General features: G+C 35.6%; 1 protein-coding gene across 1 annotated transcript; it reads right to left on the bottom strand.

Annotated features, from left to right (window-relative positions):
- Positions 1-198: 198 nt before the first annotated feature.
- Positions 199-19,323, bottom strand: LOC149791232 (uncharacterized). The gene is made up of 4 exons (XM_089969714.1): positions 19,115-19,323; positions 14,351-14,476; positions 5,722-5,827; positions 199-2,345 (listed from the first exon to the last, which is right to left on the bottom strand). Exons 1-4 carry the CDS (start codon positions 19,158-19,160, stop codon positions 2,096-2,098), a joined length of 528 nt encoding a protein of 175 aa, XP_089825840.1. The 5' UTR covers positions 19,161-19,323; the 3' UTR covers positions 199-2,095.
- Between the last annotated feature and the right edge of the window lie 544 nt (positions 19,324-19,867).

The following is a 19,867-nucleotide window of genomic DNA, read 5'->3' as shown; positions in this document are numbered from 1 at the left end:
GTAATGTTTACTTAGTTAGATTTGGTCCATGATTGTAATATTTAAACATAAACTGTATGCAACGTTTGAGTTCTAGAACAGTCATGTTTTCAGTTTTAATATTATTTTAAATACGATTTTTTTCATACTAATTTAAAGAAGTCGATAAAGAGAAAATATGTATCATAGGGGATTTGGAAATACAACAGAAGCGAGCAGTGTATTGTTTTGTTTTTCTCAAATGCACCTCAAACTTCGCTTTATATATTTCATTCTTAATAATTGTATAAATGGAGAATAGGTGTTTTACCTCAACGTTGACCAAAGTGGAAATATGAATCGTGTTTTGTAAACTATATCACCCGCCACGTAACTAGTCAGGAAAGATATATTTAACTCCTAAAAACTCTATACGATGGACAGAAATGTCAATTTCGATTAATAATATACCTTATTTTTAACAACTAATACCATATTTTCCCCAATATATTTGGAGAGTAGTGGATTGAATCCGTACATATAACATAGCTAGCACAATCGATTAGAGTCCTACAATCAGAGTGGATGTAATGATGATTACATCAGTATCCAAGTATCTCTCTTTCAAAAGTATGTTTATAAATATTTAGTATAATAAGGAAGCTGATAAAGTCAATATATGAATCTATACATCACATGTCTACATTTTATAAATGTATTTAATGGTCGAAATGTGTAGACTAAAGCGAAATAGAACATAATTCTCCACAAAACAAGTTGTCTAATATATTTCAGTAAAATATATATTAAGATGCGACCGTATATGGCATCTGTGCCAATCGCTTTTCCATTGTGAAAGGACCGAATACAAATAAACATGTTGTATGGAAGGAGCAGTGACAAGGAACATATTTTCTAACTACTCAAAACCATCAAAAAGGCTTTCTGCACAACTGGGAGAGTGAACAGAGTCAAAACGTTAATGTGCATCGAAAAAGCTAATACGAGAAGCATCATAACAATCGTGCAAACAGTTTTGGAGATGGACATCAGCAACTTTTTTTCAGAGAAGGACTGCATGCCAAATTTACGCGCGTAGGCAAATACAATATTTCAGCTCTAAGTAAATGTCTTTCAAGAATTAAAAAATGAAGTGCGCTCGTTTGCAATTTTTTTTTCAATTTATTATTCAAAATCTCAGTCCACAGATGATGATGGTTTAACCATGTGATTACTTATTTGCTCAGATGTATCGCGCCATATGTTGCAGATCGGTGTCGCAAAATTTAAATAGCGTGTATTCAGAAAGTTATAACAAAACGCCTTTGTAAGTATGGAATACACAAATTACCTCAATACCGAGAAAGGATGCAGGCAATATCACACACTGTTTTTAACATATCAAAATTAATTCTTTACAGTTGGTTAGAACATACGAGCAATGACGAAACAATCACGACAATTATTCAATTAGGAAATTATTAAATATACTGTCTGTATGTGGTTTAGTGAGTAATAATATAAAAGATGCATACATTATTACTGGTAATTAGTGAGAAACAAAATTAATTATTGAACATATAGAAGAAAAAAATCCCGGTTTCCAAATGCATTCCTTTCGATTTTGTGCGCATTACACATTTACGATATCAAGTTGTATTCCCACTCGATAAGTATAGTACCAATACAACGTTATCAGGATCTTGTAGAATGTCATGTTCAATATGTTATTATTTTGAGTAACATTACTAATCAATAATTTCAGACCTACAATATCTCCATCAAAATAAACTCATCGCAGTTTATAATTGAACAATATGATAATTGTGCAAACATGGCATATATAATATATGCATCATCAATCTGACATGTGATAATTTGTATTAGTGGTGAGAAAGAACAATACTAAATAATACAATGTTATCTAGCATACATGACCATAATTTTATCCTCACTGGTAGCACTACAGATCATAATTAGATTTATTGAGAATTTGAATTCTGGACCGAAACATGTATACATGACAATATCGCCTGGTCCAGAAAACTTGCAAACAATGAAATATTAAACTAAGTGGTCAAGCATACTAGTAAATCTCCCTATACGGATTTCCTTTAAGGCAAAACTATCTCTATCTCTATGTTTGGAAGCATTCAACATAATCGTATGCAGCATTAGCTCCAAATGTAATGGGTGTTAAGTATCCATCCTGTTCATATCCCGGTGATGAGTACGATGCCGTGGAGGTGGAGATATTACAGTGTGTGTTTGGTATTCCTCTGATCTCAGTGCTGAGCGCCACGGATATAGTGTCATATCTCTCTTCCTGATCTTCATGTGTCATATGACTTCGATGCCGTAGTAGTGTTGTCTTCTCCAGTTGCATGCTAAAAAAGACCGACACAACAAATGTGTATATATGTATATATATATATATATATATATATATATATATATATATATATTTATATATATATATATATATATACATACATACATACATACATATATTTGTATGTGTTCCAGTAAATTTCAGTGAATCAGTTCATATGTTCTCTTAAGATACCCAAATATGTTGTCTTTATCAATTATCTATTATAAACAATTATGAAATGGCACCATTAATTAGAAAATGTACTCCTAAAATTAGATTAGGACAGTGTTGAAACACGTTTGATAAGTAATAAACGAAATAGTGGACACCATGAAGAAGAAAGAAAAAAAAACGCGTGTTTAGAAAGATGTTTGGGCTAGCTTAACCAATGTGTAGGTCTACCCTATGAAGGAAAATGAAACCAACAATAATCTAGAAGTCATAATCTATAAACATAATAGCACTTTACAAGTTTTATATAAGTGGAACACTGGACCAACAGCATAGTTTAATTCTAGTTATAGAGTGAAAACTCTTGGTGGTATCACACTGCAATGGTTTTTGGCAAGAATATAATCTGGTTTCGAGCTGTAGATTAAATATCAACTTCCTTTATTTTCGCTGACACGTTTATGTGGAAACCTCAATAAACCTACTCATCTAGGCATCACCAAGGTATGGGATGGATATCAGCACTGAAACTACCCGGTATTTGACAAATTACCCGAGTGGCATCAAAAGAAAATAAGAGTTAATTTACCGAAGCTGAGTACATTAAAGCTGTTCAAATACATAGGTGCTAAAACCTCAAATGTAGGCTTAAAACCTGAAGTTCTTTCACTGATTGTAGTGACAACCACTGCACCAAGTAGGTTGAAGTCTGTTTGGTAGTACAGCAACATAAGGTCTGGGTCTAGGATGAAATGTGTGTGTTCGTATTCATGTGCGCATGTCGGACATGGACCCTGACACCGAACTAGATCAAATAATCAGTCCTTCTGAGATATAAGATGTTACCGAATGATCCCATAAATTCATACACAGCCACGCATCTCATGAAGAGTTTTGCATTTGATAGCATTGTGCAAATAGTCTATATGGCGATCTGCTTAAATCCTAAAGAAACAAAACACTAAGGTGCCACGGTGTCGTCTCACGCTCAGCTAGTATGCCAAAGACAATCCAACAGGCACAACAATAGGTACGAGAAGCACGAGGTAGACAGAAGCATATATGGGAAGAAAACATCAAGGAGGGGATATGCATTGGTGTGTAAAGTCTCCAATGACTGTGGAGAACAGGGTATTATGGAGAGAGTTAGAGAGAGAAGAAAGAGGGAGAGAGGGAGAGAAACACAATGGCATCAGTGGTACCTCTGCTGCCAACCAAGTTACGGGAGAAACTAACTAAGTCAATACAATTTTGCTGCAAGTCAGACATTCCAAATCACGACATACGTCATGGTATACAATATAATCTAATATGGTTCAAGTTAACTTGTTATAAATGAACTGAAAAAATTGAAATAAAAATACGTTTCATGCATTAAAGAAAGAGGAATGTTCGAATTATTATACGTCAGTTAGATTATCCTTGTCAGACTATGATTTATGCACGTCTGTGATTATTATAATAATTGTTGCTAGCATACAATGACTTACAGCGTAACGAAGAAACTTCATGTTAGCGCATGTAATATACATTATTATGTTCGTACTTAATTGTGTGGAGTGTACGTTACGGTACATTCATGATATTTTAGCTTTTTGGATGGGGAATCATATAACTTGGTGCGTTTTAATTTTGTTGACCATTCGACGAGCACATTGTAACCGAAAATTCATCATGTTCTTCATATGGACGCCACAAGATACACATGTTTCATTATTGAATCAAGAATATTAAATATTACAATATGAGTTAAATCAACAATCAAAAGTTGCTCTATGACGGAAAGTTAATAATGCATAAATCTTGTAGTTGAAACTTCTAATATTCTTTTTTTCTATCACCGTTGGTGATGCAATCATACGTTGTTAATAAGTGTTTATAATGTTTATCAGCTCTGTACATTTGTCATCCATGGTGATAGATCGATCTATTAGTTATGTAAGTTTATAACTTCCATACGTTGGTCTCTTCGGATTACTTGTTGAAGTTATATGCAATGATTTGTCCAATATAGGAACAATATCAGTAACTTCTGTGAACTGTTGAACTCAGGTGAAATAATTGTGCTAAATCAATTGTTGGACTTTATGTGCACGAGTGTTCTGTCAGATACATTTATCACCCGAATACATTTAAATGAACATCTCATTTACTGGACTACTTTGAACGTCTTATCTAGATACAACTGGAAACCGGCCTCATTATTTTAAAACAATTACACCTGAGAAACAGCGTACTTAAATTACACTTGTTGAGTCCGGAGGAGGGAATATTTTCAATGAGTGCTTTTAATATCCACGCACTGCAATCTGTATTATTCAAGTTAACTCTGGCCTAAAATTCAACAAACATGATACACATGTGAACTATGGCATAACATTCAGTACGCATGATATACATGTGAGCTATGCCTTAAAAGTCAACAAGCGTGATATAGATGTGAACTATGGCCTAAAAGTCAACAAGCAGGATATACATGTGAACTATGGTTTAAAGGTCAACAAGCGTGATAGAGATGTGAACTATGGCCTAAAAGTCAACAATCATGATATACATGTGAACTATGGTTTAAAGGTCAACAAGCGTGATAGAGATGTGAACTAAGGCCTAAAAGTCAACAATCATGATATACATCTGAACTATGGTTTAAAGGTCAACAAGCGTGATATAGATGTGAACTATGGCCTAAAAGTCAGCAAGCATGATATACATGTGAACTATGGCTTAAAAGTCAACAAGCGTGATATAGATGTGAACTATGGCCTAAAAGTCAACAAGCAGGATACACATGTGCACTATGGCCTGAAAGTCAACACACATGATATACATGTGAACCATGGCCTAAAGGTCAACAAGCTCGATATACATGTGAAATATGACCTAAAAGTCAACAAGCGTGATATACATGTGAACTATGACCAAGCAGTCAACAAGCATGATATACATGTGAACTATGGCTTAAAAGTCAACAAGCATGATATACGTGTGAACTATGGCTTAAATGTCAACACGCGTGATAGAGATGTGAACTATGGCATGAAAATCAACAAGCATGATATACATGTGAACTATGGCTTAAACGTTAACAAGCATGGTATACATGTGCACTATGGCTTAAACGTCAACAAGCATGATATACATGTGAACCTCCGGCGGTACAGCCTGCATTTCCTGTACTTTGCATGATGGATACAACTTTTATATTTCTTACATCTTACCTTAACCTCTTTCTGATCAAGTAGATATTCAAAAGTACACTGATGACAAGTAGACTCGTTAATGACACGACAACAGCAAGGACAAGGGTAATGTTTACAGTCGATTCTGACAAAGTTAATATAGATAACATCAGTCAAATTTGCCTTTAATAATAATAATAATAATAATAATAATAATAATAATAATGATAATAGCAATAATAATGAGGATTTTGTATATCGCCTAATCTTTAGAAGCTCTTAGCGCTATACATCATTGAATTGTACCTATATAGTGATATGATTGTTTTATAAAAAACACAATGAAATTAGAAAACAGAAAACGGGCTGAAAATATTTAAGGTAAGAAACATTATTAGGTCTTTAATTATGTCTTTGTAATGGAGATAGATGAGTTTTAAGAGCGCTCTTGAATGAAATCACTGTGTCTTTGTGTACAAGTTCAGTGGGCTATATATTATGTCCTGGGCCCTAGTATGAAAAATTACTGTGTATATATCACTGCATTTTCATAGTGGAAATAACGAGAATACAAGTGCCAGAAGAGGAGAGTAAGTATAATGCTCGTGTGTACTCATGAGTGACGTCGGATATGTATGTTGGACCAGAACCCGTGTGAGAAACGTAGGAGCAAATATTATGTATGATTATGCATCGAATGGATGTAAAGTGTGGGGTACAGAGCAGAGGGTACGTGTGCTCTGATCGTTGTACTCTAAGGATGATCAGATCAGCTGTGGTTTAAATTAAGCTAATTTATTGAGTATATATTGAGATGAACCTAATAAAACTGAATTACAACCGTCCGACATTGAAAGTACTATGGAACACAAATGTTTTTAGTTGCATCAACTGAAAGATATATGCGAATGGAGCTGATGCGTCTCAGCTCAAGGTCATTAGCATTGCATATGTTCATGTCAGGTTCGTGCAATGAGAGAGTAATGTCCATAGTAACTCCTACGTTTCGTATTGACGGTGTGAATTTAATGTTGGTGTTGCTGATATGTATTGTTTGAGGTAAATGATGTGAACGAGAAAGTATTTGTGTTGTAATCAGAATGGCCTCAGGTTTATCATGTTTCATCTGCAGCTTGTTTCATGTCATCCATGATTTTACATAGTTAATCCACCTATATACACCTTGAATGATGCATCAATTGCAGTTAGGTAGCTAGATTTTTTATCTTTGGGTGTGATCCGCGTACAATTGTTAAAGCATTGGATCATGATCTATGAGACTTAAGAGCTGCTGATTGTCCAGAATGAAGAGAACATGTCCAAGAACAGAACCACGTGGAACACCCATACATAATCATCTGAGCTAGAGTGCATTCCATTTACAAGCACAAATTGTGTCCTGTTTAACAAATACAATTTGAATCACAATCAGTTCGTATCGGGAATGCCAAACACAAGCTGGAGACGGTGAAGAAATGTATCATAATATATTGTGTCAAATGCTGCAGACAAGTGAAAGATGGTGCATAATGTAATATTTCTGCTATCCAAAGCAGAGAGAATGTCATTAAGTATTTTCAGAAGGGTAAATTTAGTACGGTGGGAAGGGCAAATGCAGACTGAAGATTGCTTAAAAGACAGTTTGAGTTCAGATGGGATGCAATTCGGGATATAACAACTTTTTCTGAGATTTTTTTACATAAAAGGGAAGTTACAAACTGGGCGGTAGTTCTTTAAATCGTTATGGTCGTGTGTTTGTTTCTTCAGCATAGGTTTTACAACGACAGCTTCCCAGATGAGAGAGAGAGTTGTTAATAATAACATCAGTTAGTAAAGACAATGTTAGATCCAAACACTGGATCAGCAGTGATGTCGGAATCGGATAAAGTTGACATGGGTGTACTCTTCATAATGACTGTACGTTATAAATTCATAGAGTGAAGTTCAAATGCTGCTAATTGTTACTGTTGAAATCCTATATTGCAACTGTATGGTGACGACGAGTATATTTAAATTTTGTTGCCAAGCTATCTCTCATGGTTTCTACTATGACAAGGAAACAATTTGCAAACAGGTTCGGATGATCGACTGAAGCGAAGGAAATTGGAAATGGTGTGTATTAGCGTGTTAGTAAAATCCAAGAGCTCTATGCAGCTGGAACTTTCACTAATATTAGGACTGTAGTGGGCTGTTTTCGCTCATTGGACTGTCTGTGACATTGTTCTTAGCGGTTTCATAGATTTGCTCATGTATAAGGTGTCGGTTGGAATGCCAAAGCATCTCAGTTTTACAGCGGTCTCTTGTAGCAGTGAGAAGGCAGTTATCAAGTTGTTCTACTATACGAAGTAACTAAATGTTAGATTTGCTTGGATGTCATGCATTGGTTGGGTTCAATTTATCATACGGAGGTTTCTCTTAGTAGCAAATAAAGGTGGAGGGTTAGGGACTGATACGTTAAGATGGCATACAATGCAGATGTGATCGAATGCAAGTTCGTGGGACACCAGGGAGGTCTGTAGAAAGTTATCATCAGGTATGTGAAGAATTCAGTCCAACATGTGATCAAAATATAACAAGAAACAAGAACTACATTTAGACACCTGATCAGAATTGGGGCATCTTGTGGTACTTTATCTCATGTAATAACCTTAATAGTAAGATTTTATTGCAACTTTTCATTAATTTCTCACTGACTGATTGTGTTTTGACGATAATATAAGAATTCAGTAATTTCCCATGGGTTGGGCTTCGTCGAATAAATTAGCAAAGAAATAGTAAGATGCGTCATGTGGGTTATATTGAGATATATAGCTGTACTAGTTTTCATGAGGATGTAATTGAACAATCTGATTCATTCCGATTTTGGATTCATTTTCATGTTATACGGGGACTTTATTTGAGAAGAAAAACTTTTTTTAGACTGTTCAGTGGAAGTAGATAGTACTCATGATTTTAACTATACTATTATTCTAACACTGTTGTGAATTATCCCAATGAAGTCCGCCATTTTAACAACGCCACGATTCTTGGCTTACCAGCACATTTTCAGTTTTGAATTTATACAGACATTTTCTTTATGATGGATTTCAATGAAGTTTATCTTGATTATTTTTGATTCGATTCATAATACTGTAAGTTCCTCTCATATTTTAATTTATAACTGTGATAGCTGAATTGTTTAAGTTTGAAAAAAAAAAAACATGTTGGTTTTGCTTCGTTTTATGTATTACTTGATGGAAATAGATTCGTAACATGCGGAAATAAAATTTCCTACAGTGAGCACGAATGCAATCATTTAAGAACATCAACGATTGTATTTTCAAATATTAGCTTGTTATCGACGAAGAGCAAAATTCCCATTACGCAGATTCGGTTGCCACGGATTCATGTTTTTAAAAAAAAATCAAATTCTTGCCAAATCTTGATAAACTTCCTGTGTTAGCGCTAACTAAATATTCACGCCGACAAATAGCAACACAGTGTGAACTTGTCCTATATGTTCATTGGAGAATTATAAAAGAAAAGGTAAGACCAATATATTTGCTAAGAATAATGCACCAGAAAATTATTCTTGCAACGATTGACTTGAATAGGTATCAATGCCTCCACCGGTAAAAGACCATGTAGTGCTTCACAAGCTGTTTGGTTGTAAATGACAGAAGAGATTGTAGTAAAACCAGAACCGGTTTAAAATTTCACTGTTGTGTTAATGTCCACACATAACATCTTCAGTGGCTTGGGCAAAACCAGATACGTTGAATCACAAACTTATTACTGTTTGTTCAGATGTCGAGGTGAGTCAATTTTGGATCCAGCGAGGATGAAAACAAGTGATGTAACCGGTTACATGTGAACTTCTATGCGTTGTCGAACTCCATATAGGATCAGTAGTTCTTTTTGTTCCTCTTCACGGCCTTAAGGCGCATATAAATATCCGAGTAATGGACTTACAGAACAGCCCAATATAGGTTCAAGATAACCAGTCAATGAGGCGCCCCACACTGGTCATACTTATGTTTGTGGTTGATCAGCGGTTTTATTTTGCTCAAAGCAGTCGCAGGAAGTCTTGCTACCAATTCACGTGATCGTGCACTTTTCCCAGTGCGCTTGCACTCCTTGTCAGTATTTTTTGTTAATTTTAATGTAAAAAAAAATAATTGTTCTGCGACGGTTCAATCGTTCCCCGCTTGATTTGTCGACATTAATTTCAGCATGTACATGGCGATTTTAAACCAATAACGTTTAGTCAACCCGATTACTTCTCGGCGAATTGTTTGACCTCGATCAACATGCAAAACAATACGGCCAACTTTATATTCCACCAGTGTATATGCATCTGAATGATTTTGCCACCGCAGTCGCTCTATTGTATGTCAATTATACAGCTCAGTCCTATAGACTAGCTTTCTCGACAACGTTCAGCGCGTAGTTGTGTGTTCGAGGATGAGGCGCTAGCACCTTGGGCTTGAATGTTGGTGTTGTATGAAATAAACAAAATATCAACTTGTGAATAAATCTGCAACGATGCCAGTCACGCCAGCCGATCTCTGGCAACTTTTTCATCATTTGCTGATCGCTCTTGTACCCTTCCAATAATCACTGGGACAATAATGCACTGATTCCGTATTGACAATGAAGCATTTAAATGAGTTTAATCAAATGTTAGCATGTCAATGAAGGTGTTACCATAACTGCATTGTCATACACTTTACTGTGCCACTAAATACTCTGCCATCATTGAGTCTCGTTAAGTCGCTCTCGCAATCAGCTTTCCCTTCCCGGTGAATGGTGCCATTTGGCACGTCAACCATGTTTCCGGAGCGAGCGATCGTTACTATAACAAATGGTGTCTAGTCCTTGCCTTGTCCGAATTCTCGCGCCATGACTGACAAAATATACTATCGAATCGAATGTCCCTTCAACTCCCATGGCCACAGTAATTATACACCAGTACATTCTTCTCTCTCCTGTATTTTCCCAGTGGAGTCCATGGTAAATCCAACACAAATGATTTGATATTACAGCCGTAGATAATATAATATCCGGCCGCAGTTGTATATCTGGCTGACATAAATGTACAATCTCGTATATTGTTTAATAATAGTCATTACATCGCAGACAATGTAAAATTACTTGATGGCTAGTATTCCAATAAGTCAATAAATTAACTACTGACAATGAGTTCAACATAGTTGACTTTTCAGAGACAAATCACCCACGTTGGTAAAGCATCATAAAGCCGAGCCAAAAAGTATACACGCAATATTCACATGGTTGGTACAACGTTACTTAAAATTGTGATTTGAATGCTCAAATGGAACAATTGATATCTGGTCGGGCCCACTGCCGATGATCGTTGATATTATAACGTCACTGGTGCTACAACGAGGCTGCCGAGAAAATAGCACACGAAGACATTGCTAATTTCATCGTCACAGTTGATGACACGCTGCACATCGAGTAAATCGGTGGGGGAATTAATAATCGCTTGATGTAAGACGATGTTGTATTGAAGCGACAATCTAACCCAGTAATTTATTTTTTCACATGAAAACAGTACAGCGATACTTACTAACGAGTGAAATCAAACAATAATCGCAATCTCGTTCGACAACCAACGAAACTATGATTTTATGTTATCGATGATTAAACCCACGAAACAACTTGTTGAAATCTCAGATCTCGCACGCAAAATCGAGGCAATCATAACATGAATTTCAAAGAAGAAATCATATTTGCATAAGACGATATTTCTAAGATCAAAATTATTGTCAAGGAGCCAACGCTAAGTTTGGCCATTGGAACAACCACGGTGAGGTATGCATTGATATAGGGGCATTTTCGATCAAGACCGTGACTATGTGTGGACCCGCCGACGCCGACATGTTAACTTTAGACAATGCTCAAGAACGCGACGGGCATCATACGACCTCATGCGCCGTTAGCATTACATCGACGATCGGGGTAAAGTTTAGATGTGGTGCCATTCCTGGCACATATATAAATGAGCCGAGTGCTGCGTATCTTTTGACTGAGGCAGCTACGCAGTTGGTATATTTGCGATCCCACACTAATATTGGTTCCCATATGTCATTTACACGAACAGAGCAGAATTGATATATACTTAATTCACGCTGAAGAACTGTTGGAAATTGAGCGACAGTTAATAATTTTACCACCAGAGAAGAAGTAGGATTGACAATGTATTGCGACTTTAGTTGAACAAATATCACGAACGTTTATCGTTGCACTGTTACAATGGTACATTCATGAGTGCCTGTGCACAACGCGTAATGCGGAAATTGGCTTGGCGATGTGTCCCGGGGGTTATGTTTTGTGCAGTTCTCTCCGTGATAAGTGAAAATGGTTTTTCGTTCGCTAAAAGGCAATCGAGGATATAAAAATTCAAGATCATGGGCTGATCGATAGTCTTGGCGTGAGGAAGCTGGCTAGCAGATTTTCTGCGGTTAAATATAGATAATCTAGATTAGTTTCTTAATATCTTAGTGGCCAGACAACTAACATTCTACCGATGTCACTGTCATGTACCAAGTAAATGGCTGCCGATGTCATTAAAATAACATATGCGGTCGCAGCAACACAAATAAATAATTTTGCACGAGACCAAATTTGGTTCGGTAACAACGACAATACCCCCCTTACTCTTAGTTTGGCAGGTGGTTCCAGACTAGCACAGCCCGCAAGCAATCCCGTTGGTAAGTCACCGCTAATTTAATCAACTTCAATTCTAGCATTCTAGTAATATAATGTGTTAAAATATGTATTAGATCATACATTTGACATGGACGCTCCCGTGCACAAAGATGAGGCCGTTCGTGAGTATCAAATTATTCATATGACGCACGTATGCTAAACAAACAAGGACGTTTAAAACTACAAGATCGAAATACAAGCAGATATGTGTCGCAAGCAGAGGCATTTGTTGAAGTCGATGGTAAACTTGTAAAAGCTGATAGGACACATAAGCCGATATAAGGATCACTACACTGTATTCGGTAGCCAATTACACAGATGAATGCAGCCAGTTTTGGCCGATCTGGACAACAACAGACTCTCTATTACCCAAGAATATTCTGTTTGTCACAATTTAATGATATATGCCTAGAAGATGACCGTCTTCTACACATGCAGATAAATCAACAAAGCCTTAAATAATCAGGTACACCGAGACCATAGTGAATACATGACCCGTAACACTAATCTGGATAATAATGTAACCTTTACTGGATAATCTTAACGTTTGCGTCAACGAGAATTTGACGTGCGTTCCCTAGATATATTATCAAGAAGTTATTAATTCCCTTTGATGATATGTTTGAAATATTCGTGGCTGTTATTTGGTGTGTGACGAAGGCATATATAGGCAGTTGGGAAGATTTTTTCCAGACCTTCCGTCGTATTTACCCACCCCATATGAGCATTGCACAATGCACAACCCCATTTTGGTTACGTGGAAGAGGACCGAAACCTGGTCATACACGATCGGCACGTATCCAAAAATATGACCGGATACTTTGTTGATCAAAGTGCTTTGGTTCTCCATGTGGAACCATTTGCGTTGATCCTTTAAAAATCGTATGTATTCATATTACATCCTTTTCAATTATATTGAACGTGCAGATGTCAGTGCACCTCAATGGACGCTTTCATTGTTTCATGCATGCTGGGAAAGATTAATCTCGGGTCGCGAATATTATATTAAACCTCGATGTATAATAATTTTAGGCTGGAGGGGAAATAAATTGTTTTCATCGAATCATGTGCTATAGTGATTGTTTCAATATTGATGGTGATTTATGAATATGCAACAATATACAATATCCTACAAGATAATAAAAGCATTTAAATCAAGTTATACGCACGCACAGACTCGCAGCTAATATCAGATAGGTAGATTTTATAATTCGTGCATATTTGCACTTTATTCGAGAGGAAGTCTTAATAACTACAGTACTACAACCATTATTATTATTATTATTATTTTTATTATTATTATTATAAATGCACGGTTAATAATGCTAATAGGCATACGGAAACTTTGAGATCAATCCACATTGCTATATAAATAACATATTTGATGTCGGCACTAGAGTGTACCAAAAGCTTTGGCAGCTATATTAATCATTTATTGTCCCAGTAAATACTCTGCCATTTTTAAAGTTTAAAAGGGATTGAACGAATACATACTTCGAAATATATTACAATGCATTATACGTAAATATTTCTATATAAAGTGTGAGTTACAGGTGATTTAGCGGTGTCAAATGACAAAAGTGGGATATGTGACACATATATTTGGAGAATGATAGTATTCAAGTCCCACAAGTATACAACTATACCATATCAAACCACAATATTAATCCCATCGGTGCAATATGTACATAGGAAACAGATGGAAATGCATGGTTTGCTTGTTTATTTGCCCATGGCACACTTTTGTATTATGGTTAGGATGATGCCCGAATTATTGCATAGCACTTAACTTTACCCACTGATCATTTCGGAAAATAATTGAGCTGCAGTTAATGTTTATCTTATTTTTTTTTTACTCATGAGCAATGTTCAACTGATGGTACAGTTTGGGAGGTTTATTTTACTTCGGAGTGGATACATTTGATGACGTTATGTTACTTTGGAATATATATACCAGATGTCAAGCACTCTCTCTTTGTTCCTGGTGTCGTAGTGGACATCTCGGTACTTGCTGTTCCAATTGATCTAGTCGCTGATCCCGCTTCTTTCTCATCTGGTACATAGGCTTTGTTATATTTACCTATTGCATAAAAAACATCAAATCGAATTAACATTTTGTACATTGAATGCAGTTGACTGATACTTGTAAAGTCAATAGTTGCTTGCTAAATATGTAGCTATATATATATTTTGCTTGAAAGCTTTTAAATAGGTTTTCCTAATAAACAGTGTATTTAATAGATGTGTAGTGCTAAGACGAGTTAGAGGGAACAACTTTGTGTTTTTATATGTTATAACTCATATTAAATTCTGAGCATCAAAATGTTGAGACCTTTGAAAATACCTATATATATATATATATATATATATATATATATATATATATATATATATATATATATATATATATATATATATAGCCCTAGTCCACTTCATGGAGCGTGTCCTAAAACTTAATAACTTTGAAATTAATGAAAAAAATCGACATCCACGTTAATGAAACCGCAATGGGTACCAAAATTTCATATTCATATGCTAATATGTTTGCATGAAAATGGGAGGTCAACTTTTAGCATAGGTTGAACTAACACCATACCAGTTGGTAACGTTGATATATAAATGAACTGGCTACATGAGACAGAACACAACAACCAGACTGGTAAAAAACAAACTCCATACAGACATATATTTGAAACCAACCAACAAACACCAGTATCTCCTGCCACGCATCTGTCATCCGAAATACTGCATATTATAGAGACCTGGACATTTTTTTCCACAGTCACTATAGATAAACTAAACATACATGGTCCAAACAAAACGTGCAAAACAGAGAATGTCTCTTATCTAATAACATGTAAGCTCTGTGTCCTCCATTATGCCAAAGAAACTGAACACTACAAAAAAGGATCACCCTTCATAGATCCGATTGCATGGCAAGGAAGCTGTACAGAAACACGGTCGCATACCACCTCTCCCCTAGCTACACTTTCACTGACATAACACGTATTGCAATTGCCCGTAACCCGAACTGGAGTTCCCAAACCAGGAAAGGAATGGAATGTTACTGGATACGCCGAATTAGACCATTGAAACCAATCGGTTAAAAGCAAGAAGACTACAAAAAGACGACCATGCAGAAACAAAATTATATTTTTCATCTGACATACTTACCTTTAAATAATTCTCTAAATTTCCTTAATAGCATGTAACTACAATAATAATGAAGTATCTGGGATATTATTTGCGCTCGCATAAATTTACATCAAATAACAGATGTCGCTATGATTCATCAATTTCTGGGTCAATGCAAACATTTTCCAGTATCCGCAACATGCTGAAATAAACTAGTTGAAACATAATAAAGTTAAAAGATTTAATTCCTGTAGAAATAGCCATGTACATTTTCGCAAACATTACCGTTTTTCTGTTTTATTTCTTTTTGTCGTGTCTATGTTTGGTACTTACCTTTGAAAAGAGACTCATTAGATAATCAAAAGCGCTCAGCTTCTGTTTCGGTACATAGCTGTCAGGTAATACAAGTTCATATGATTTATATGGTTATATTTGTAATTGAACATTTGCATATTCTGTGAATCCAGTATCTTGTCCACAATTTAAAACAATACTAAGAGTAAACAACACGTGCTCTATATTCAATAGTATATCGTGGTATAGTGAGTAATTTTTTGTGTAAATATATTTTTCAAAATTCACGTTACATAATAAATTTATTCAATAGTGTCATGAAGGATCCATAACATGCTACAATTGTATCGTTTAACAATTTCGCATTGATAATGATGTAGTTGGTATGACCCAAACATTAATGGAAACAACTTTGCTGTGCAAATCATTACATTAACTCCATTTATATATTACCTGAGACAAGAAAGAGTGCATATAAATCATTCTTCTAATTCGGACTTCGCTTTCTCAGGCAATATTTAAAATATCGCTCGGTCAGTAATCTTGGTGTAATCTCTGACAGCAACCCACCATCAACAACCACGTGTAGAAACTTGTCGAAACTACTTTGAAAAGGAAACATCCTTTAATACATATGTCCCTGTTCCAACATGTTACATTTTATGTTTAAATTTATAAGATATCTCAAAGGAAGAGAAAATGTACTATGTAGTCCGCTCTGTATTAATGTTCATAGAAGTAAATATATACGTTTAGTGCCAATTTTATGTGTCTGCTTAAAAGGCTTTATACTTTTGTTTTACGAAATAATCAACGTTCACTTCAACAAACATTAGGCTTTCTGTTCTCTTTTTTTCCCTCCCAATCCCCACCCTTTTCTATTTTTTTCTCTCTCTCTTTCTTTCTCTCTCTCTCTTATTATTTGTTTTATATACTTACTAATGTGTACCACGCTGAAAAAATAGCAGTTTTTGATCCAACAGAAAAATGCGCGAAAAGGTAAAATGAAATTGTAAGGATAAAAATTATGGTCCTCAAGGTTCAACGATTTATATGGTACTTCTGCTAAGTTTCGAGTCCTTGTATTATGGCTCCCATTGTCCTGCTAGCACTCGCTAATATAGTTATCTACTAAACCAAGCACCCGTGCGTAGCCAACATGCCTACACAGTCATTATCTCTTCTCAAAATATGTTTCACTCTAACGTCCTCTTACTTCGACCATATGATACTATATTTTAAGCATAATGCCTTTAAAGTGTTGGTATCAAACAATTTGATACACCAATAATGTTGGTGCATCCAAATATGATCCGCCCATAGCGCGTTAAAAATACAATGCCGCCCCCTACGTATATAGCAAATCGTCTGAATACTACTGCATTTTGACAGATATTGGTTCTACACATAGCCGTGTTCCATGAAAACCAGACAATAGCAATGTCTTTTCACACTGTGAGCCGGGAACTGTCTCATCGAACAGAGATGCTCAGCCATTTTCACCATGGAAACTGACATGCCTACACAGTCATTAACTTTTATCAACATATGTTTCACTCCAACGTCCTCTTAAACCAATTTGTCGAATCGTCTACAGCCCATGTTCACCATTCGGTACATATTCCATTTCATCAGCTCATTGCTAATTTATTCTGAGTCTTAATTTCATCTAATGCATGTTTTTACGCCTCGTGTCAGCTTAAGTAAAACTGGCGTGTCTGTTTTAATTCCACCTCGAATCAATCTGTACGAATGTTGATATTCACAACTGAATATATAAACATCGTTTAAACCTTACATATTAATTACTTAAAAACTTTACGCTTTAACAAATAATGTCCTTCCTTCCAAACCTTAGATAAATGGAAGCATTTTGGCTTTAATACACATATATACATATTGTTTTAACTGTTGGGCATTATGAAGAGTATGATATTGTTTCTATACTCTCTAAATGTGTGACGAATTTCTACTCAATAATCATTAGCGACGAAGAAATAAAAAGGGACAATATTAATACATCCCTTTTGTAAATGAAATAAACACGGTTCACCATTTCATCGAAATCCGATATACTGTCCAATCGAGATGTCTCTTTAATGAATAACGACAAAATACGGGAAAACATGTGGAGTGAGAGGGAAAGAGAGAACAATGTAACCTACAAGAGGATTCATCTACATATCGGTTAGGTGGGCACATCAGTCTGTTCATCACACCACTGATTCAAAGTTGCAATGGCCAGACATTCCTTGGTTACAAGGAACAAACATACTATACTATTTAATACTTATTTGCTTATCCTCTATTTTATCAAAACACATTGATATTATTCTAAAAACATTATTTATATTAAAATATCCAATGTAATATCACCCCATTCGCCTTTCGCTCCCATTATTAGGTACGGCAGCAGACAAATCGACCAACAAAGAAACGTATGGATGGGGTCAGAAATAAATACATACCTTTATGGTAAGTCTGCAATACTCCAACCCACCCCATCCCACATTTCCCCATCAAAACCTAACCCACCCCACCTGACCCCACCACACCCAACCCAACCTGACCCGACCCCACCTAAACCAACCCCACCTGTCTCTCTCTCTCTCTCTCTCTCTCTCTCTCTCACTATGTGGGTCTGTCAGTATAATTGTTGTACCACTATACTAGACAGAGGGTGAGGGATAGTAGAGCAGACACCCGAAATTTTAATATGAAAAAATATGCATATAGACCCATATTAAAATTTTCTTAAACATGAAGAAAGACATAAAAATAAACAAATCATTAAACGAGTATGATATGTGTATTCTTCCTTACACACACACACACACACACACACACATATATATACATATGCATAATTTCATTATAACCGTTACGCATCAAATCGTCAATTATTTTTTAAAGAAACTCAGCAAATTAAGGAAGAAGTGTTTTATGTCGTATTATAAAAGGTAAAAGATATTGCTGAAGCAAGCGAAACACAAGCACACACATGCACACACACAAACACACACACTCTCACACACACACACACACACATATATAAATATATATATATATATATATATATATATATATATATATATATATATATATGCACACGTAACATAAATAAAATCTGACAGAGACTACTTGTATACAGGAGAGGGAGATTTAGATAGGCATACAATGTAACGTTGAGAAATGGAAGTAGCCTTCATGTATGTGGTGCATTGATCCATATTTACAAATTACAATCGCTCGATCTGTGGAAGATAAATTTATATATATTAATACTTACCATTTAAAAGGAGACTAAGTATGATGAACAGTAATCCGTTGGTCATTTTCGTTCCCCTATGTTGTGTATAAACGACTGCTCTGTTATGCTAATTCAAGTTAGGTTTATGTACTTAACAGTCCTATTTACATTTACTGAGAGCACGTACATGTATCATGTCCGGCTGTGTTATTACTCAGATGTAAGTAAGGCAAAAAACCCTCATTAAGTTATGGTGCTTTTATCCAAGTTGTTTCTATATATATATATATATATATATATATATATATATATATATATATATATATATATATATCATTACGACAGAGGAGTGGCTTTATAGATAAGACCATGATTAATCACTTTCCGAGCCTGATCGTGGTAACCAAAGTATATGTATAGCTTTCTCAAGTGTTTTCATGCTTTGATATGATCATGATTCTGATAAATATAATGATGATGTTGTAGTTTTTGACGATGATGATGATAAAATGACGATCACAACAACGACGAAGACGATTATGAAATAGTCAGCTAATGATTTGCAACAGAATGCCGCGAATTATATTAATATAGGTTGCTCATTCCCTTTGCAAAGCTAATAATTACGCGTAAATAACTAAGGTATGTGTATGTATGTTTGTATTTGCATGTCTTGGGTTTATCACCATGTGGTGGGGCCCCGAGTGGCCGAGTGGTCTAAAGTGCTCTCCGTTACTGATCACCTTCATCCCATCTCCATCTGTAGGTCGAACTACAGAAAAACATGCAATG

The sequence above is a fragment of the Sinohyriopsis cumingii genome, chromosome 9 (genome assembly GCF_028554795.1).
Source record: "Sinohyriopsis cumingii isolate HCF-2022 chromosome 9, ASM2855479v2, whole genome shotgun sequence".
NCBI lineage: Eukaryota > Metazoa > Mollusca > Bivalvia > Unionida > Unionidae > Sinohyriopsis > Sinohyriopsis cumingii.
The sequence above is the reverse complement of the archived record's forward strand: the minus strand, read 5'-3'. Positions and strand labels throughout refer to the sequence as shown.